The sequence below is a fragment of the Osmerus eperlanus genome, chromosome 20 (assembly GCF_963692335.1).
Source record: "Osmerus eperlanus chromosome 20, fOsmEpe2.1, whole genome shotgun sequence".
Lineage (NCBI taxonomy): Eukaryota > Metazoa > Chordata > Actinopteri > Osmeriformes > Osmeridae > Osmerus > Osmerus eperlanus.
Window position 1 is genome coordinate 14046028 of NC_085037.1, and position 22655 is coordinate 14068682.

General features: G+C 48.8%; 1 protein-coding gene across 1 annotated transcript in view; it reads left to right on the top strand.

Annotated features, from left to right (window-relative positions):
• Positions 1-1968: 1968 nt before the first annotated feature.
• Positions 1969-22655, top strand: part of hivep1 (HIVEP zinc finger 1) — a 33795-nt gene continuing 13108 nt past the window's right edge. Inside the window, exons 1-2 of the mRNA XM_062486538.1 lie at positions 1969-2085; positions 4655-4802. Of these exons, the coding sequence (XP_062342522.1) occupies positions 4763-4802 (40 nt within the window). The 5' untranslated portion in view covers positions 1969-2085; positions 4655-4762. The remainder of the gene's footprint in view (positions 2086-4654; positions 4803-22655) is intronic.

The window sequence follows — 22655 nt, forward strand, 5'->3', positions numbered from 1 at the left end:
GTACAACACATACAGCTCCCAACATGCTAGTACAACACATCCAGCTCCCAACATGCTAGTACAACACATACAGCTCCCAACATGCTAGTACAACACATCCAGCTCCCAACATGCTAGTACAACACATCCAGCTCCCAACATGCTACCACAACACATCCAGCTCCCAACATGCTAGTACAACACATCCAGCTCCCAACATGCTAGTACAACACATCCAGCTCCCAACATGCTACCACAACACATCCAGCTCCCAACATGCTAGTACAACACATACAGCTCCCAACATGCTAGTACAACACATCCAGCTCCCAACATGCTAGTACAACACATCCAGCTCCCAACATGCTAGTACAACACATCCAGCTCCCAACATGCTAGTACAACACATCCAGCTCCCAACATGCTAGTACAACACATCCAGCTCCCAACATGCTAGTACAACACATCCAGCTCCCAACATGCTAGTACAACACATCCAGCTCCCAACATGCTAGTACAACACATACAGCTCTGGCAGTTAAAGCAGCCTAACTCTTTCAAGCAGTGATGTGATTAAGAGACCGTTTGTCGGAACAAATCACTCAGTGGACATTGTAGCCCCATGACTTACAGCAGCAGGAGCAATTTGATAGCCTTGCGTGTCATCTCTTGAATTAAACATGCTGAAATATAGCTAGTATAGGAACATAATCGCTGTTAGCTTTCTGATGTTACTATTTGAAATGTTTTTTGTAGAGAATGTCTTTAGTAGAGAATGTCTTCAGCAGGCCTAGAGAATGTCTTTAGTAGAAAAGTGTCTACAGAGAGACCGAGGAAGCCTCCTTTTGTTTGGTACGAAATTATTATTTTTTGTAAAAAATGGCGGCAATTGCAGGAAATAGGTCCTGCTTTCAGCCTGGGACAGGAGGGCGTCCCTCTCCAAAAGCTACAGGATCACGTGGTGCTGGGACGGACTTACATTACCTGAGTATTTGCCTTGACAATAACCCTGTCTGTTGTAGTTTTAAAAACATCGACGCTAGTTACATCTCTTGTTTGCTCACACGTTTGTATTTTTTTTCGCATAAGGAACAGCCTCCACTCCCACGTCCGTTGGTGATTTCTGTAAGTCTGAAAAATCATATCATGAACGTATTCATAAGGTGATGCTGATGTGTCACCACTGAACCTACTTATTGGCGTGAGTCACACAGATCAGGTAATGAGAAAAAAACATAATTGGTCTGGCACAAGGAAATACACCATCCACATTATTGCTAAGTCTATATATGATCGAATTTTATTACCGCCAATAATTTACTACGATATTAGACGACTCGTCCATTATCACAATGTAGCTATTGGCCAAACAACGTTCTGTTATGCTAATTTCTGAAAATTCTATATTTGTATTAGCATTAGTAGGCTATAACTCTAAGACATATTATAATAAATTAAATTAAGCGAAATGTTATTTTCTAACACATTGTGGAAAAGTCTATTACACCACATTTGTTAATTCGACGTTCCGCTCGGTCTGTTTACTTGGTTGGTAGAGACTACATTTGTTTGGACTGCCCTCGCATCGCCACCAACCAAACCAAAGTACAGCCGTTGGTAATTGCACCGAGAGATCTGCATGGGAAAGCCCAGTCGGTAGTGGAGAGGCACAACGTGACCTGACAACAAGGAACCTCCGGGAAAACCGTCAGTCCTAAAGTATGTGCAAAGGGGGAACCAAGAGGGGGGTTCACGACAAGCGACACTTCAAATGTATGTACAATTAGGCTTCTATGAACCTCAAGAGCACACTAATCGTTTATGAATTACATTTACAGTATATGTATATCAATACAGTGAAATGTAAAGCGTGATTGATATCAGTAGCAGAAGTTGAGAAAGAGCTTGTGCGATTGTCGCAGACCTCCTGGAGATGACATCCTGTGGTTGGGTGGCAGAGACGGGACCCCCGTTGACGTCAGTGGGCCTGTCTGTTTCCTGCAATAGAAAGTGAGAGAGAAGGTGAAGAGAGGAAAAAAACAGATCTTACGCCGCTGTTAACGCGTGTTGCTTCAGAAATCTCTTACAATAACAAAGACTGCACTTGTGAGTATGAGAACATTTAGTACTGGAGTATTTATTATTTGTTAATACGGTTACTACTTCGGGCAACCAGGAACGTGTTCTGGTCAGTGCTTTGATGGGGCGCTCGTGGTCCCCTATCGGACGGTGCAGGCTAACGTTAGCTGGTACCGTCAGCTAGCTACTTCTTATTTCTGTGTGATTTCTAAAGCTGGGTCTGGTTCGTTAGGACGTCTCTGGGTAGTACAACGCGGTTTGTCATCGCGTCGTTGTTACAGACGTCTGCAGCATTCTAATGTGTGCTTGTTGGCCGCGCTTACAAGCACCAATTGTAACCTTCTGAAATCGCGTGGGCTTTGGTGGCCCCAGGTAAGATTAATTTACATTCGTTCACTTTATGAATTTGCTAATCTGCGTTTTGTATGGAAAAGTGCAAAAGTGCGAGTGACAACAGTGCTGTATATTTAGTTGAACAGTGGAAGCGTCCCATTCGAGCGCTGTTGCAGACAGGGGTTTTCCTGACTCCGCCCTCTGTAGCAGGGCGTTCTAGTCTTGCAACAGGCAGAGAAATACTGCTCCCACACACTGTTTTTGCTGACTGTTTCACCTCACTATTAGCATCAAGGTGAAGTCTGGTTGTATCTGATTCTCACCTCAATTCAACACTTACGGCTCCTTCTAGCCTGCGTAGTTCACTTTGACTCCATGTCACTGTCAAACGACAATAAACATTGACGTTTCATATCAGATAATTACATATAGGCCTATGAGAAACATATGTGACAGTCTCAGGGGTATATATCTCAGAGCGCATGTCATGCGTTGTTTCACAATGCTTCGATAACACGTTGCGGTAAAAATATAAAATAAATATTTGAACTGTGTGTCAATAAAGGCAGTCGATCATCAGCGAACCCTTTTGACAGCTGACAGGTTTACTGTGTGCTACACAGCATCATTTGCTCAGTCATTGTTGTGCTGCTCACATATATTCTGAGATGTTTGAAGAAATGTTTATTTGCAGTCATAAAGCGCGTGCTTCTTCCTCCCCAGCATTAGCATCCTCCTTCTTTTAATTGGTGCTGTCATCATAACTATTGGAGTTTCTATTACTGTATGAGCCATGTCAACACATATATTTGATGTTTGATTGTATGACTTTCGTCGTCCTTACAAGCCGTGTGACCTGGTGCATGCGCTGTGTACTGCCGTATCGGTTGAGAGATGATGTCATAGCTATAGCGCGCACATGTACAACTGTATGGTGAAAATCCTCCTGTAGTAGACGTTATGTAACATTGGCAAAGTAACAAAGGCTCGACCATGAAACACACCAGGAACGTGCACGTGTATGGAATTGGAGTTGGTTGATCGTCTCCATGATTAGGAGCCACACATAAGACTAGGGGGGGGGTTTCGTAAAAGCATGCAAGTAAAATAATATTGATGAAATCATTTGAACTTGAGCTGTTTTCGTGCAAGCGCTGGTCCAGAGCGAGGCTGCTGGTCCTGAATATCAAGCAGTCCTGTAGCTTGTGCTCGTGGGTTTGAAAGGTTGAGGTTTAGTTTAACATTTAGCTTAAACAACACCTCCCCTCGTGGGTCTTTTAGACGGCTAGGATTTGCATAACGACTAAAATAGGTCCGCTGTTCAACCACTGCGAGAGAGGGAAACAAAAAAACAATAGCTGAATAAGTTCATGCTGCCCTTTTCATGTTTTCATAGGCCTGATTCGCTGATCTATTGAGTGTTAGCTTTTACAGTGAGATGAGCGTGATAGTAGCATGACTGCTAACAGGCTTGACAGCCCGGAGCGCTCTCTCCTAGAGAGACAGGACCTTATTGTTTGCACCTTTCGTCATCCGAACTGGTGTTCGTCAAAGCAAAGGGCAGGCAACGCCTATCAGACACACACCTGTCAATCAGTCGTTCACTATAAACAGCAGCCTTCTCTCACCTGAGGTCTGCCTGGATGCAACGTCAGGGGGGGTATTTATACGGAGATGGGACGGAACACACCTCAGAGCTAGGTCCTACCTGCCTCAGCTGTGCTGGGAGGGATTATTATGGTCTGTTGTCTGACCAAAGAGGAACCATAGTTTTAGTGAGGGCTCAGATCTGAGAGGGCAGCGTACCTCCTGTTAGAACTGCAGCTGTTCAAGTGAGGATAGGAGGGCCTGTTTACTGATCCTGTGTGTGTTGAGACGACTCTAACCAACATGTGTGTGTGTGTGTGTGTGTTGAGACGACTCTAACCAACATGTGTGTGTGTGTGTGTGTGTTGAGACGACTCTAACCAACGTGTGTGTGTGTGTTGAGACGACTCTAACCAACATGTGTGTGTGTGTGTGTGTTGAGACGACTCTAACCAACGTGTGTGTGTGTGTGTTGAGACGACTCTAACCAACATGTGTGTGTGTGTGTGTGTTGAGACGACTCTAACCAACATGTGTGTGTGTGTGTGTGTTGAGACGACTCTAACCAACATGTGTGTGTGTGTGTGTGTTGAGACGACTCTAACCAACATGTGTTTGTGTGTGTGTGTTGAGACGACTCTAACCAACATGTGTTTGTGTGTTCCGTCTTCCGTAGATGAATTTAGAGGGTGGCGCTGACTGTGCGCATTTGCACCCGGTTCATCACAAGCTTCTCCTGCAGTAGACAACTCCAGAAGATGTGCCAGTGAACAGGACCATCAACATGCCGCGTACTAAACAGAACCACCCCAAAAACCTCAAAGGTCAGTCTCTGTCTCTTCACTTCCCGCTTCCTGCTTGGGTCACTCTGCCTGGTCAGACCTGTGATGCGCAGTATTGCATCCCCTACCTGTGGTTCCTAGTGGACTGGGTTCGTTGTTAGGTTTAAACTGTCTGTTGCTATGATGGTTGCTCCAACTTTGCATGTTTACAAAGGGATGCTTCTTAATCAAAGGCAAGCTTTTTTTGTTGCACTTAATCTTCTCTAAAGGCTTTAATGCTAATTATTGCATTAAACCTACACGCTATTGCAATACCTCAAGCATAAAAGCAGTGCTATATAGACGGGTCCACTTCTACGCATTTCTATTTGTGTTTCTCTCTTGCTGTGGACCCAGTAGAAGACACTGTGATGCAGCAACCCAGATTTGAATGTTTGTTTATGATATAAACCCCCCTTCCTGCTTATTGCTTTGAACTTAGTTGGCCAAACAACATGAATAATTTAGTTTTCTAAAAGCACATCGCCCAGTAGAGGACTGGAGAAGGAGACATATCCCTAGACACATTACACCAGTTACTATTTAAAAAATACAGACGATTCTCTTATTTTATTATGAGCAGGGAAGGGAGATCTGAGAGCGTGATTTCTGCTGTGTTTTGCAGCCCGGCTGAAGGTGGTATTTTCAGGGGTCACACCGATGTTGATCCATGCACAGGATGTGTGACCTTGTTGTACTTCATGTGTGGTTATCTGATCAGTGTGAGTGATGTTGGCGTCCCTGTTACACAGCTTCAGGATGCTCGTCAGTGTAGTTTGAAAGTGACGCAATTTTGCTGAAGTGCTCCGGAGCGCCCCATCCTCCTGATGTTGCTCCTCCTCTCCTCCTCCCCATCGCCCAGCTCTGTTCAACAGGAAACGCAGATTATCTGGCGTGCCCTAACATGCTCCTCTGACATGAATATTTCTCCACTTGCTACAACCTCTTGTCTGTTTCTAGAAAATCCAAGCAAATCTTATCGACTAGTAGTCCCTAGCAGGCACTCATAACTCAGAGACCACAATGTGTGACCTGTCACAAAGATTGATGGTTTCCTGTTGGAGCACATTATTTAGGCTTAACTGGTACAAATAACACAAACAGTGGATTTCTCTAAGTACTATTAGTGTTACTGGCTTCCCCCTCCATCCCCACTTTTAGCTAGTCAGTTCTGCTGTTAAAGAGACTAAACTATGTATTGTAAAGACTGTTTTGTAGACGAGCCCAGCTGGCCTGTTGGGGCGGTTCCAGGTGAAGATAAGAGAGGGTGACATTATTTTGGGTGTAGTATGTGTGTGCGTTTGTGTGTGTTTTGTCTGTGTGATCTGAAGAATGATGTGACGCAGGTTGCGGGTAATAAGGGAGGAAGTAAGGAACTCCTATCCTCGGTCCAAGTCTTTTGTTTACTTTCCTCAAACAGCTGGTTTCCAAGCAGCCCTGTCTGGTGCTGTTCAGCAGTTTCCATCTCTGTCCAGAGAGCATCCGTCCACCGAGGTGTCAACTAACTAACTCTCCACCTCCCCCAGCCATCAGGAGAACCTGATTACGCTCCCAGCAGCTGTGTTAGATTTGATATCAGCGTTGCAGGATAGAAAACCTGCAGAGTGACAGCAGGATGTTTTGTGTTTGAAGATCTCAATCTCAACATACGCCATTTAGAACGTGCTGCAGTTTGTTTGATGGGTTCTTGATTAGAGCCCGACCGACGACATTTTAAGGCTGATACGCTTACAAATATGTGGTGATTTAAAAATCCGATATTCCGATATATCGGCCAATATATATATTTTTTAAAGATCCTGTAAAGTGGAATTGAAAACAAGTTTTAAGTGCACACCACAGAAGAATGAGTTATTAACTACCCATCCAAATTCGAATGAAAAAAAACACAAAGTATTTTAAATTAGGCTTTGAAATGGTGAGAAAATCAGCACTCTTCTCTGCTTGAGACTGGGGGGGCGTGTCGCCTGAAGGATCTGAAGCTCCGCCCCTCGCTGCCTACCTACGACCCAGATAATGGACGCTACGTCAAGCCGAACAAAACAGTATAGAATTAGAATTTATTTGTGCAATGTGTGAAACATACAAATGCATATAAATGAAATGTTCCCCTGAGCTGTAACACATGAGTAAACATGGACACCAGAGACAGCAGACAGTGAGCTCTCCAACTACTTCTGTCCTCTGGTGGACAAACTATGCAACGCCAACACTCATAACATGGTTGACGGGTGTTTGGTCCGTTTTTATTTTATCGTTTAAATATTCATTTATCTGTATATATTTCTATGTGTATATATAATTTGTTGTAATTTTTTGGGAGATATTTTACTTAAATATTGTCTTTATATGATATCTGACTGTAAGAGTATCTTATGTTCATATATATACTTGAATCTTTGTTCACTTTTGTTCTTGCAATAAAAATAGAAATCCTTTATCGGCCAATATAAATGCCGATACCGATAGTTTGGAAAATGCCTAATATCGGCCGATAATATCGTCCCGCCGATAAATCGGTCGGGCTCTATTCTTGATTTAGCGGTTTACACCCCAGCTCATTTCCTGAAACAGTCTAGAGCTGTGAGCCTCTCTGTGCTTTAGACACCAGCGTGTCGTTCCCGCAGGACCAGGGATTCTCCCACACACTATTTCGGGTCTGTTGTTTAGCTGATAACGCCGTGTGAGGCTGAAGGAAGTCAGGGAATGTACACTTCCCTGTTAGAAGAGGATCTACTCCTTTATTAGACCCACTCCCAGCAGTGAGAGTGTTTATAACACCTGTGTGGGCTTACTAAGCATGCTAATTCATGTAAAGGTTTGTTGTATTCAACTATATTTTCATGGTTATATTACGATATATTCACGGGCATGTGTATAAACGTTTTTTTTTTAACAAGCAGGGAAGCCATGCGTATATCCGTTAGTTGAGACGTGAGGTTGATTCTGTCTGTATTAGGCCTCTGCTCGTCTGTCAGGTGAATGTTTCACCAGGACAGGTGGTACCTCCCAGGACAGGTGGTACCTCCCACTCTGCCAACACGACGTCACATTTACATTTAGTCATTTAGCAGACGCTCTTATCCAGAGCGACTTACAGTAAGTACAGGGACATTCCCCCGAGGCAAGTAGGGTGAAGTGCCTTGCCCAAGGACACAACGTCAGTTGGCATGACCGGGAATCGAACTGGCAACCTTCAGAATACTAGCCCGATTCCCTCACCGCTCAGCCACCTGACTCCACCTGACTCACGCTGCCAACACGACGTCACTCTGCCAACACAACGTCACGCTGCCAACACGACGTCACTCTGCCAACACGACGTCACGCTGCCAACACGACGTCACGCTGCCAACACGACGTCACTCTGCCAACACAACGTCACGCTGCCAACACGACGTCACGCTGCCAACACGACGTCACGCTGCCAACACGACGTCACGCTGCCAACACGACGTCACTCTGCCAACACGACGTCACGCTGCCAACACGACGTCACGCTGCCAACACGACGTCACGCTGCCAACACGACGTCACGCTGCCAACACGACGTCACTCTGCCAACACGACGTCACGCTGCCAACACGACGTCACGCTGCCAACACGACGTCACTCTGCCAACACGACGTCACGCTGCCAACACGACGTCACTCTGCCAACACAATCTCACTCTGCCAACACGACGTCACTCTGCCAACACAATCTCACTCTGCCAACACGACGTCACGCTGCCAACACGACGTCACGCTGCCAACACGACGTCACGCTGCCAACACGACGTCACTCTGCCAACACGACGTCACGCTGCCAACACGACGTCACGCTGCCAACACGACGTCACGCTGCCAACACGACGTCACGCTGCCAACACGACGTCACTCTGCCAACACGACGTCACGCTGCCAACACGACGTCACTCTGCCAACACAATCTCACTCTGCCAAGTGTTCCAAGGGTCAGAGAGACACGTGTCTACTCAGAGCTCCTTGATCACCAGGAGATTGACAGATATGGCACTTCATCTCTGTTTGTTTGAAACCTATCGTGATGATATTTCTGTTAGGTCAAACCCCGAACATCAAACATCTCAACGGACGGAGATAGTAAAGAAGGATTTCACAAGTTCAGACACCACGCCAACCTCTGAACTCGGTAGGCTTAGTCACTTGAACAAGAAGAATGAATGAATGACTGAACAGTAATATTGTAGAGTGCTTGTGTCTGTGTCAGGCTGTGTGGAGATCAGCAGCTCTCGTAAGTGTCTGGTGGCAGGGATGTGAGCTGAGATCTGGTGGACGTACAGACAACACAGCAGCTCAGTCGTGGCTGTATTCATGTGCTCATCACCAGTTACACATGCATGTTGTAATTAGCAGATTAAAGTTGAGTTAAACTGAGACAGCAGATTCTTCTCCTGATCCGAACATTCTGTTTGTTTACAGAGGTTGAGTAACGTCAGGCTACAGTCACAGTGTGTTCCTGTTGTGTGCTGTGTGTCCACAGCAGCAGAGAGTCGTCCTGGAAACTCTGTCCCCTGAGCTTCTGCTGCTCTGGTCTGGTCTGGCCTGGCCTCCACATAGTCCTCTCAGGTCAGAGGCTCTGATATCAGATCCTCTTTCCCTGCAGTGCCTTCAAGTCACACCAGGCCACTGCTCTGCGTGGAAAACAGGAAGCTGTGATTTACACTTAATCATTTAGCAGACGCTCTTATCCAGAACGACTTACAGTAAGTACAGGGACATTCCCCTGAGACAAGTAGGGTGAAGTGCCTTGCCCAAGGACACAACGTAATTTGTCACTGCTGAAATTCGAACTGGCAACTTTCTGATTAATAGCCCGATTCCCTAACCGCTCAGCCATCTGACCCCCTTATCACATGATGCTACATATGAAAGGCCATGTGTTCTGGAAGTCTGGGGCCTGTATTGATACGTGTTGATGATTATTGAGGATCCGCTAGAGAGGTGTGGAGAAGGAGGTACCACCCAGACTGGAGTGAGAGGAGTTTTACATGTTGTGTCAGGCTCAGGCAGCTAAACCAGTCTTTCCATACTGTACCTTGACATGACAGAGGCTCAGCTCTCCTGGAGGCAGGAAGGAGCTGGGTTTTAGCAACAGTAACTACAACAGACAGGCTAGGACGGGCGCTGGGCTCACTCTGTAGGAACCTCTCTGAAGCGTTCACTGAGAGGAGGGAGGGAGGGAGGGCTGGAAAGGGTGGGAAGGAATTTTTATGGTCATTTCTTTGTATGGTTGAAATTTTATACAATCGGTAAAAAAAGAAACTGCTCACTTTACCATCCTGAATGTAGCTCAACAAGCCGTTACTCTCTTAACCAGAGGGAAGCACAAGTATGTTTTTGTATTCAGGCTGTCAACGATTCCGAAAATGAGAGAAATGCAGACTTTAATAATAGATCATCATTTTTTTATTAGCTAACTCTTAACTGCTAGCAACTTATCTCATCTGTCTTATTTCCAGTAGTCTGTTTGAGACAGAAGTGGGTAGGTGTTGTGTGAGAAGGGAGGTACCCACCGACTCGCCCCCATGGAGAGCAGATCTCCCATCGTCCTGCTGCTGTCCACGACACCCATGTGTCAGGCGGCCATTTTGCAGCTAATCAGATCATGTCAGCTTCCCCTGCTGGGCTTGGGCGTTCCTCTGGAGAAGGATGAGATGTGGACCGAGTGGTTGATGGGCTCATGTAAGATCTGGCGTTGGGTTGGGGGGGCCTATGTCACACCTCGGCTGTGTTTGGTGAATGTGGTTCACCTCTGAAGAGGTTGGTACTGGTTCACTGCTGAAGAGGTTGGTACTGGTGTTCTTTCTGTTTCAGGACAGCTGCTGATGGTGTTCCGCCCACCTCATCAGAAACTGGGTGCTTCATTCACACTTTCAGTTTCAGTGTCTGTCAAACATTCACTGTTTATCAGACTGTGGTGACTAATACCAGATCTAACACTACCCACCTGTTGGTGCAAAGGCTTTCTTTGTGTGTGTGTTTCTGTGCAGTGTCTGTGTGCTGCCTACATCCCACTGTGGAGGAAGGGAAAGATATATTATTGTCTCTGAAACGAAATGTTCTGTTCAGTTGCAGTGGACAGTGTTAGTTAACTATAGTCGAGACATTTAGCTGTCAGACTCCTGGAGCAGGAATGTGTGTTTGGTACGCTAATGTACGTATCTCACCCAGCTCACATCGGATATCTACTATACACTACTATATGGTACTATACACTATTATACAGTACCCCACAATACCCCCGAGGGCTGCTGGGTGAGAGGGCTGCTGGGTGAGATAGAGGGCCACTGGGTGATATAGAGGGCCTCTGGGAGAGATGGAGGGCCTCTGGGAGAGATGGAGGGCCGCCGGGTGAGATAGAGGGTCGCTGGGAGAGATAGAGGGTCGCCGGGAGAGATAGAGGGTCGCCGGGAGAGATGGAGGGCCGCTGGGTGAGATGGAGGGCCGCCGGGTGAGATGGAGGGCCGCTGGGAGAGATGGAGGGCCGCTGGGAGAGATGGAGGGCCGCTGGGTGAGATGGAGGGCCGCTGGGTGAGATGGAGGGCCGCTGGGTGAGATGGAGGGCCGCTGGGTGAGATGGAGGGCCGCTAGGGAGATGGAGGGCCGCTGGGAGAGATGGAGGGCCGCTGGGAGAGATGGAGGGCCGCTGGGAGAGATGGAGGGCCGCTGGGAAAGATGGAGGGCCGCTGGGAGAGATGGAGGGCCGCTGGGAGAGATGGAGGGCCGCTGGGAGAGATGGAGGGCCGCTGGGAAAGATGGAGGGCCGCTGGGAGAGATGGAGGGCCGCCGGGAGAGATGGAGGGCCGCCGGGAGAGATGGAGGGCCGCCGGGAGAGATGGAGGGCCGCCGGGAGAGATGGAGGGCCGCCGGGTGAGATGGAGGGCCGCCGGGTGAGATGGAGGGCCGCCGGGTGAGATGGAGGGCCGCTGGGAAAGATGGAGGGCCGCTGGGAGAGATGGAGGGCCGCTGGGTCAGATGGAGGGCCGCTGGGTGAGATGGAGGGCCGCTGGGAGAGATGGAGGGCCGCTGGGTGAGATGGAGGGCCTTCAGTACCTCAGAAGAGAGATTCTTAGAGACTTACCATAGAGGTACACATACACTAGACATGCATGTGGCATCACAGGCACTGTGCACTTGTGTGGAAGATTCAAGGTTTCTGTTCCTGATTTGGGGAGAAGTGAAGCGGTTTGGAATCCTGTTAAAAAAAACAGCTCAAATGAGCAGAGAAAAGCTGCCACCCCACCCGGAACCCCTTCAAGTGTGTGTGTGTGTGGGTGTGTGTTTGTGTGTGTGTGTGTTTGTATGTGTGTGTGTCAGAGCAGTGCTGGCAATGCTTAATGGTTTTCCCAAGCAAGACCCAATGTAGTGGTTGCCAGGGAAACGGTGCTGCTAGAGTCTTGGTCTGCAGGTGCTGGAAGCTTCTATGGGCACCACGGAAACCAGAGGGGGGTAGAGGAGGGGAGGGGAGGGGAGGGGAGGAGAGGATAGGAGGGGAAGGGAGGGGAGGAGAGAGGAGAGGAGAGGAGAGGAGAGGAGAAGGGGGGGGAGAGGAAAGGAGAGGAGGAGGGGGGGGGGGGAGAGGAGGGGAATGAAAAAATCGAACCCTAGTAAAAAAGAGGATATGTAAAAGAAAAATAATAAACGTAAAGTTATAATAGCAGAGCATTGCAAAAGAGTGGAGAGAGGGAGAAATAGCCGCAGAGCCGTTAAGCTGTAGAGCAGAAACATTAAAGAGCTGTTGGCTCCAGTCCTGACCTCTGTCACAGCCTGGACTCCACCAGACCCTCTCACACAGAGAGAGACGGGAGGGGAGAGGGGAGACTGAAGGAGGAGAGAGAGAGACAGGAGGGGAGAGGGGAGACTGAAGGAGGAGAGAGAGAGACAGGGAGGGGAGAGGGGAGACTGAAGGAGGAGAGAGAGAGACAGGGAGGGGTGGAGGAGGAGTGAGAGGAAGCTGTGCTGAATTCAGACTGAGAGAGAAGGAAGGGGGGGGTAGACTGCAGGGGGGAGCAGCAACATGACAGAACCCCAGCCTCTCCTCCCCAGCCTCTCCTCCCCCAGCCTCTCCTCCCCAGCCTCTCCTCCCCCAGCCTCTCCTCCCCAGCCTCTCCTCCTCCAGCCTCTCCTCCTCCAGCCTCTCCTCCTCCAGCCTCTCCTCCTCCAGCCTCTCCTCCTCCAGCCTCTCCTCCTCCAGCCTCTCCTCCCCCAGCCTCCACTACCACTTATAACCACCAGACCAATACTACGCCTTATAACCACCAGACCAATACTACGCCTTATAACCACCAGAACAATACTACCACTTATAACCACCAGAACAATACTACCACTTATAACCACCAGACCAATATTACCACTTATAACCACCAGACCAATACTACGCCTTATAACCACCAGACCAATTCTACGCCTTATAACCACCAGACCAATTCTACGCCTTATAACCACCAGACCAATACTACGCCTTATAACCACCAGACCAATTCTACGCCTTATAACCACCAGACCAATTCTACGCCTTATAACCACCAGACCAATACTACGCCTTATAACCACCAGACCAATACTACGCCTTATAACCACCAGACCAATACTACGCCTTATAACCACCAGACCAATACTACGCCTTATAACCACCAGACCAATACTACGCCTTATAACCACAAGACCAATACTACGCCTTATAACCACCAGACCAATACTACGCCTTATAACCACCAGACCAATACTACGCCTTATAACCACCAGACCAATACTACGCCTTATAACCACCAGACCAATACTACGCCTTATAACCACCAGACCAATACTACGCCTTATAACCACAAGACCAATACTACGCCTTATAACCACCAGACCAATACTACGCCTTATAACCACCAGACCAATACTACGCCTTATTACCACCAGACCAATACTACGCCTTATAACCACCAGACCAATACTACGCCTTATAACCACCAGACCAATACTACGCCGTTCTACACATTCTTCTGTAATGAAGACGTGTGCATATTTGAAAAACGTTCATATAGTTTGTGTGGGAACTGCCTCAGGTTAGAAGTGAGTCAGAACTGCCTCAGGTTAGAAGTGAGTCAGGACTGCCTCGGATGTGATGTGAAGATCATACAGGTGAACGTGGTTCCAGTGAACATGTGAGAACTTAGTGTGCAACATGACGAATACTGGCTCAGCAGTGTGTCATGTCTGCCGGTAAGACTGGAGAGAGAAAGAGAGAGAGAGAGACAAAGACAGACTGACTGTTTGAAGCATAAACAGCCAGGGTACACATGTTCACCATTCCCTCACCTTCCTGGTGTGTGTGTGTGTGCCAGTGCCACTGACTGTGTTTATGAGCTGTGTCTGTTAGTACATTCATTAGGTCCATTGTGTAAACTGCAGGCCTGCTACGCCTGAGCACAGGGTCGATATACAGGACGGACGCTGGGGTATTTATAGACCTGGGGGCGTGGGAGGCCAGTGGGTTAGCGGCTAATCTCATGTTGACAGTGCTGTGGGCTGGGTATGTGTCTGTGTGTCCCTGTAAGTACAGAGGAATCAGGCACCAGGGCTTGTTTAGGTACTCCTCCGGGGGAGAGCTGTCCTGGTGAGGGAGGAGCAGATTAGTCAGGGCCGCCTTGAACTGGAGGGGAGGGGAGAGGAGGGGAGGATGGAGCTTGTGCATGCGTGTACATGCGTGCGTGTGTTCTGGGTTGAAGTGAGCTCTCAGACAGACGGTAGCCAGACTCTGAAGAGTTCCGCTTCGCAGTGGTGTTCAGAGTCTCCCTGAGGGGGGAGGGGCGATGAGGGAGGGAGGCAGGAATACCAGCGGTTATTGGTCAGGAGTGTGTTTGTGTGTAATGTCAGGTGTTTCCCTGCGAGCTTTCTGAATCTGGGGGAAGACTGACTGAGAAAGCAGCCAGTCTGAAAGCAGCCAGTCTTAAAGCAGCCAGTTGGACGACTGTCGACACTGAAGCAGTTTACAGGTACCGTTCTGTTTTCTTCTGTTCTAAGCGTCTATCTTGGTACTTGTGTGTGTGTGTGTGTGTGTGAGGGATTACACAGCCTGTCCTACTGTGGGACAAACGTGGGCACTGGTTTTCATTTCTTTCTTTGTCCTCTCTCTCTTTCTCTCTCCGTCTCTCTTTCTGTCCCTCTACTTCTCTCCTTTATTTCTTATTTTCCCACTCTTTATTTAATGCCGCCTTGTGGTTGGGCAGAGTTGACCTCTTACCAGACCACATCCAGGTGGAATACGGGGCCTGGCTTTTTAAAACTGGTCTTATAAAGGTTGAACACATTTTGTAAACGTTAGGTGAATAATTTTAGCAGACAGCAGTGTGTCTGGGTGGAGTCTATCACCATGGTGATGTGTAGCATCAGTGAGCTGGTGAGTGGCATGGGTCTGTAGGACAGTGAAGGTGGTCACCAGGTTAAAGGCTGCTGGTGAACTTATGGTGGCTCCTTCATCTTGGCTTAGAGCTCTGCGTGACGTAGGGAGAGACATGACCCCAGGCTGGGTGACCCGGGGTATTACATAACATCCAGAGGACCTGAACAGAGAGAGAGAGATGTCGACAGCGGTCTCAGTGGTGTTCCTCTCCTCTTACGTAACGCCCCCTCCTGTTGACAGACATGGCAGCAGAAAGCACCAGGTAATAACATCCCCAGAGACAGCAGCATCAGCATGGTTCATCCTCTGCATCCTACTAGACTGTGGTCCTCTGGCTCTCCTGGCTTCCAGGGACACATCAGTCCAGCCTGGTCTGCCTGGACACAGCCTGGTCTGCCTGGACACAGCCTGGTCCTGAACCTCCAGGGTCCTGGACCTCCAGGGTCCTGGATCGGTTTCTGTCTGTTCGTCTGTTTACCTGAGGAACAGACAGACTGGGCTGCTGGCTGGGGACGCTTAGAGGCTGAGGCAGGGAGAGAGGTAGGGAGAGGCAGGCTAAGGCAGAGAGAGAGGTAGGGAGAGGCAGGCTGAGGCAGGGAGAGAGGTAGGGAGAGGCAGGCTGAGGCAGGGAGAGAGGTAGGGAGAGGCAGGCTGAGGCAGGGAGAGAGGCAGCTTGAGGAAGGCCCAGAGGGAGGCTTCTGAGCCGGCCACCAGTTTCCCTAGGGGAGCTCTCACCAGGGGGCACAGATGTAGCCCCACACACACACACACATCATACACACACACACACACACTGTACAGCATGGATACCCCCCCCCCCCCACACACACACACACACCCTACTGCATGGACACCCCAACAAACACACCTGTTCATCATCAGTATGCTCAGGGAGAAGGAGGCTGGACCAGACCAGACTAGATGATGCTGGAGGGTGACCAGGACTGTGGACCAGACCAGACTAGATGATGCTGGAGGGTGACCAGGACTGTGGACCAGACCAGACTAGATGATGTTGGATGGTGACCAGGACTGGACCACTTACTAACACATGCATGCTGTTCATTACATTTACATTTACATTTAGTCATTTAGCAGACGCTCTTATCCAGAGCGACTTACAGTAAGTACAGGGACATTCCCCCGAGGCAAGTAGGGTGAAGTGCCTTGCCCAAGGACACAACGTCAGTTGGCATGACCGGGAATCGAACTGGCAACCTTCGGATTACTAGCCCGATTCCCTCACCGCTCAGCCACCTGACTCCCCTGTTCATCCCCTGGTTGTGGATGATTCCCTCTACCCCGTTACCCAGCTGTGGAGTAATACCCCAGCTTTTTTACATTTGTGAATTGATTTTATTCCCCACCCCTAGTGCTGGGTGTGTCTGTGCATGTTGACAACACACCTGTCCCAGACATTCTGAGGCACCATGACAAAATCAGCCGACCGGATGTGAAAACAGCCCTTGGCTGAAAAGGTGTTTTTTACATACCTGCGTGACATCACCGTTGAACCCAGATGAGTACACACGAGGATGTAGACCATGGTGGTGTTCATGTGGAGCGCTCCTCTAGGCTGGTAGGGGGCCTTGGTGGTGTTCATGTGGAGCGTTCCTCTAGGCTGGTAGGGGGCATTGGTGGTGTTCATGTGGAGCGCTCCTCTAGGCTGGTAGGGGGCCTTGGTGGTGTTCATGTGGAGCGCTCCTCTAGGCTGGTAGGGGGCCTTGGTGGCTCCTGTCGGCTGGACTCTGGAGAGCTTCTGGTTTCAGACGCGTGAGTGAGCGTCTGGAGGTGGTGTATATTGATATGGTTCTGCTCTGGACCGGATGATGGTGTGAGTTGTGGACTGTAGAAAGGACCGTGGCGGAAACCAACTCAGAAACAGTACCAAAGCAGCATCTGGCTCCTGGAATACATTCTTATTACCATTTTTATTTTATTTTTATCTGGTCTTTTGGATGATTTGTAAATGTGTTTTTGAAATGCGAGATGAGAATGTGAATACGATCTGAGAGTAGTACTAGCTGCTCTCTGCATGCTGCTACATGCTAACTTTGGGAAGCAGAAAGAGAGCTTATTTAGCTGTTTCATTTAGCTTCATTGTATTGGGTTGAGTCTCCTCAGTCATAAACAAGCGCAGGCTACATGCTGATACATTACATCTATATTCCAGATGTCCTGTTCAGAAACGTTTTCTTTTTACACGTTAAAATGTTGCTGTAATGGCAGTGACCATAAACAACAAGTTCTGTATTTAGTTTGATACTCAGAGTGACAGTGCAGAAAGTTTTTGGTCAAACCACATTTACTGTTCCTCATGTAGGTAATTTCTGGGTTATTCTCTGATTGTCTAATCCTGTTTGGTAGTTGGCCTCCCTGAAGCCCTCCAATTAACCTCCAGACCAGAACAGGAGGGATTGTTCTCCTGTACTCTCTGACTACGTGAGGGGCGGGGGTTCCTCATCACTGAGGGGTTTTCCTGAGGACTGAGACCTGTTCTCCTGCTCTCTCTCACCTCGTTCAGCTTGTCTGCATGTGACGTGCTGTCTCTTCCAGACTTCTGTGCTTCTGTTGTTCATAAATGCGTTAGTGTGGAAAACCAGCTTACTGCACACCTGTATCTCCTCCCAGCCTGCTGACAGAGACAACAGTCAGCAGGACTTATGAACCACCTCCAACCCTCTGGCATTTCAGAAGAACTTTCCAGACGGGGGGGGGGGGGGAGGGAGGGAGAGAAGGAGAAGGAGGAAGAGAGGGACAGGGAGGGAGGGAGAGAAGGAGGAAGAGAGGGACAGGGAGGGAGGGAGAGAAGGAGAAGGAGGAAGAGAGGGAGAAGGAGAGAGAAGGAGAGGGACAGGGAGGGAGGGAGACCTGGAGGGTTCTCTAGCAGTATGTTGATACTGCTTGTTTGGGCAGGCCCTCTAGCCCTCCTTTCCCCGCTATCACTCCTCCCTTCCCTCCTCCCCTCCCCTCCCTGCTCTTACAGGAATTCCCCTCCTCGTCACAGTTGTTCTGAGGAAACCGCATTAACTCCCTGCCCTCAGCTGATTGGCCAGCAGAGCTGGTGACTGTTGATGGATCAGAACAGAAAGCTGCTGCTGGTCTATGGTGAAATCAGGACGAACTGTGGGATTAAGAAAAACAAAATAAACTAAGTGACAAATAAGGGGGTGCAGCATGTAGGAGGTCATGCTTGTGTTGAGCCTGGTCATGTTTACGAGACGCCTGCAGGCCTGCCTGGTCATGTTTACGAGACGCCTGCAGGCCTGCCTGGCAGTTTCAGAGAGGTGTGTGTGTTTGTGTTTGTGCGGGCGCGCAGGAAGTGGGTCTACAACTCAGTACTCTGTTCAGCTGGCTGAAGTAGAGGATTTAAGCAACGGTACTTTCAGTTTCAAATAGAAAAAGAGATCTGGAAATCCAGTCTTTTTGGATTGTAAGATACTCGTGAAGCAGTTCTGTGTATCCTGTCCGGTTAACATGTTATTCAAGACACAAGTGGATATATATTTGTTTACTATTCACAGGGTGTTTGTCATTATCTCCATTACTTCAAAAAGTCTTTCCTTCACTGCAGTGCACCGGCGTGAGAATACAAACAATGTCATGTGACAGTGTCATGTGACTGGGGACAGAGGGCAACGCTGATGTTATGGTGGCAAAATAAATCAACACAGAACTGGATGATATCGCAATTTTATTTAACTTTACTAATGATGGACTTATCGAATTGATGCAACCACAATTTATTTATTTACTTTCTCCAGAGGGGCAGATCAGCCTATCAGGGCAAACGGGCTGTTTCCCGGGCAACAATAGCCTGTACCTGTGCACGTCCCTGTTAACATGTAGGCTGTGTACTGTAGTGAAGTCTGGTTAACATGTAGGCTGTGTACTGTAGTGAAGTCTGGTTAACATGTAGGCTGTGTACTGTAGTGAAGTCTGGTTAACATGTAGGCTGTGTACTGTAGTGAAGTCTGGTTAACATGTAGGCTGTGTACTGTAGTGAAGTCTGGTTAACATGTAGGCTGTGTACTGTAGTGAAGTCTGGTTGAGAACCAGTGGTTCGTTCCTCTTCCTGGTATTTTATCCCTGTTTCTTAAAAATGATTATTATTGTCTTTATTTACTGTTATCCAGAGGATGATGTGTCTATATGCAGTGACTGTAGGCTTGCAGCAGTGGTCATTATCACGTAGAAGGATGATGGTTTGTTTCTATGTGGTGTGGTGTTTCTGTGGTGTTTCTATGCTGTCATTGGCAGTCTGTCTGTGTGAAGGGTGTGTGTGTGTGGAGGGTGTGTGTGTGTGGAGGGTGTGCGTGTGTGCGTGTGTGCGTGTGTGTTTATGGAGGAGAGTCAATATGCCTCTGGTGGAACTGGAGGTTCACATTTGGCAGCTCTTCCCTGCCATTTGCCACCCTCCGCCCCCGACCCCCACACACACACGCGCACGCATGCACGCACACACACACACATCTTACTTGTTACAGTACATCCGATTTTCACAAGGGGCCCACGCAGTCCCAACAATCAGTGTCCTCCAGTCTGCCAGCACCCACAGCATCCTGCAGGAGAACACACACACACACACACAAATGCAACTATACACAACATGCTTTACCAAGAACACGTCTTTCTAAAACACACACCATGCTACCCAACGCTCTCCAGACCACCCTCTGATGCAGAAAGAAAGTCTTCTGTTAATGTTAATAGTTAGTGCGTGTCCGAGTATTTTAGAGGCTGTTCTGTCTTAAATAAGCCATGCTGAAGAATTTGTCATAAACCTGATCCTTGGCACATGGCATATTATCGGCAATAGTTGACATAGTTCAGTCCTGTACTTTTAAACATCTCTTACACTCCCCTCTTAAATTCCCGCCACAATTGAATCACGTTTCAATTGTGTTCTGCTTTTCGTCACTGGCAACATGCGTTGATTTTTAAAAATTGTCTTCCAGGGATAGGACAGTTACATGCATGTGAGATCATATGACGACTGTGTCTCACTCTGGCATGATGTAGCTGTCTCTCTGACCGTGTCCACCTGCACATCATTAAAGCCTGACTAGAAACGTGCTTCCTTTCATAACCCTTGTGATAAACACAGCAGCACGCAACCATAATCACTCAAATATGAACAACCTCATAATCATTCCCTGCTGTCTTAATAACCCCTGCATTCTGATGGAATATTTCAGATTTTAACCAAGGCAAGTGCTGCCCCGCTTTCTCTCTCTCCCTTCTTCTCTCTCTCTCTCTCCCTTCTTCTCTCTCTCTCTCTCTCCCTTCTCTCTCTCTCTTCCTCGTTCTCTCGGTTTCTCTCCCTCCCTCCACCACTCTCTACTTGGTTCACCCTGTTCTTTGTTCTTCATGGTTCAAAACCCTACGTACAGGGGGTGGTTCAGGTACAGGGGGTGGTTTGGGGACTGGGTCTAGCTGTGCTCACTGTGGCTGTGTGCCGGCGAGTAGAGGTCCTGTTTGTGGGTTATGTAAGAGGAGTAATCTGATCTCTGAGTCCACCCTGGTCCCAGACCCTTCCTTCCCACTAGGAAGTTTTTCATGGCTGTAGTCTCTGAGGATCAAGATCAGGCTGACAGTGTGATCGGACACAAGACAGAGGTAAAAGACTCAGAGCTGGAAGTCCCGCCCCAAGTCTGATGGTCTCTCTCTGATCCCGCCCCAAGTCTGATGGTCTCTCTCTGATCCCGCCCCAAGTCTGATGGTCTCTCTCTGATCCCGCCCCAAGTCTGATGGTCTCTCTCTGATCCCGCCCCAAGTCTGATGGTCTCTCTCTGATCCCGCCCCAAGTCTGATGGTCTTTCTCTGATCCCGCCCCAAGTCTGATGGTCTTTCTCTGATCTTTCTGGAGACCCACCAAGCTCAGCTTCCTGGCAGTGTGAGGTCGTTTACGCTGATGTTTATACACACACACACACCGTGACAGACACACACCATGACAGACACACACAGCGACAGACACAGCGACAGACACAGCGACAGACACAGCAACAGACACAGCAACAGACACACAGCTACACACAGTGCAACAGCGCTCCTCAGCTGGGTGTGTTTGTGTTGATAGTGGTTCTTTGTTGTGCTCTGCAGCTGGGTTGGGGTGTGGACGCGTTATATAACCTGTGGTGAGTTCCTGGGACAGGGAGGATGGATGACTGGAGCAAACACTGTGACATCATCCCTCCTCAGCCCTGGCCTGGCCGGGCTTCCCTCCTCCCGAGCCTTGGCAGACGAGGCTTGTTGTGGATCGTAAAACATCCTCTGTTACTCTCAAGTCAGATCTGAGAAGACTGACTAATACTTCTCGTCAGTCACGACCGTCAGTAACCTCTAGTCCTTTATAGACTCCAAACCCCAAAGGAGAAAAGGACAAGACGTAATGTAATAGTTATTTATCTGTTATATTTATCCATATATTGTTTAATTAACTGGAATTACATAAATATTCCTGATGTTGTTCACGTTCAAGACACCATTAGAAAGCCCAGAATGTCTTCTTAACTGGACAGAAGAAATCAAAAAGTGTGTCCTTCAGGGGGCAGTAATTGGCATTAAATCTTCCATCCTCACTTAATCCACCCTCCCTCCCTGCTTCCTTCCTCCTAGATCTATCCTCCCTCCATGTCTACTTTCCTCCATCCATCCATCCATCCTCCTCATGCTGGAAGCGTTAAGCCTGTTTATATAATTAAAACTGATTATGGCAACATACAGTCAGGGCTCCCAGGTAACTCCGCCCACATGAGTGTGTGGTGCAAGTGACCCAGCTCACCCGCAGTGCAAGTGACCCAGCTCACTCGCAGTGCAAGTGACCCAGCTCACCCGCAGTGCAAGTGACCCAGCTCACTCGCAGTGCAAGTGACCCAGCTCACTCGCAGTGCAAGTGACCCAACTCACCCGCAGTGCAAGTGACCCAGCTCACTCGCAGTGCAAGTGACCCAACTCACCCGCAGTGCAAGTGACCCAGCTCACTCGCAGTGCAAGTGACCCAGCTCACTCGCAGTGCAAGTTACCCAACTCACCCGCAGTGCAAGTGACCCAGCTCACCCGCAGTGCAAGTTACCCAACTCACCCGCAGTGCAAGTGACCCAGCTCACCCGCAGTGCAAGTTACCCAACTCACCCGCAGTGCAAGTGACCCAGCTCACCCGCAGTGCAAGTTACCCAACTCACCCGCAGTGCAAGTGACCCAGCTCACTCGCAGTGCAAGTTACCCAACTCACCCGCAGTGCAAGTGACCCAGCTCACTCGCAGTGCAAGTTACCCAACTCACCCGCAGTGCAAGTGACCCAGCTCACCCGCAGTGCAAGTTACCCAACTCACCCGCAGTGCAAGTGACCCAGCTCACTCGCAGTGCAAGTTACCCAGCTCACTCGCAGTGCAAGTTACCCAACTCACCCGCAGTGCAAGTGACCCAGCTCACCCG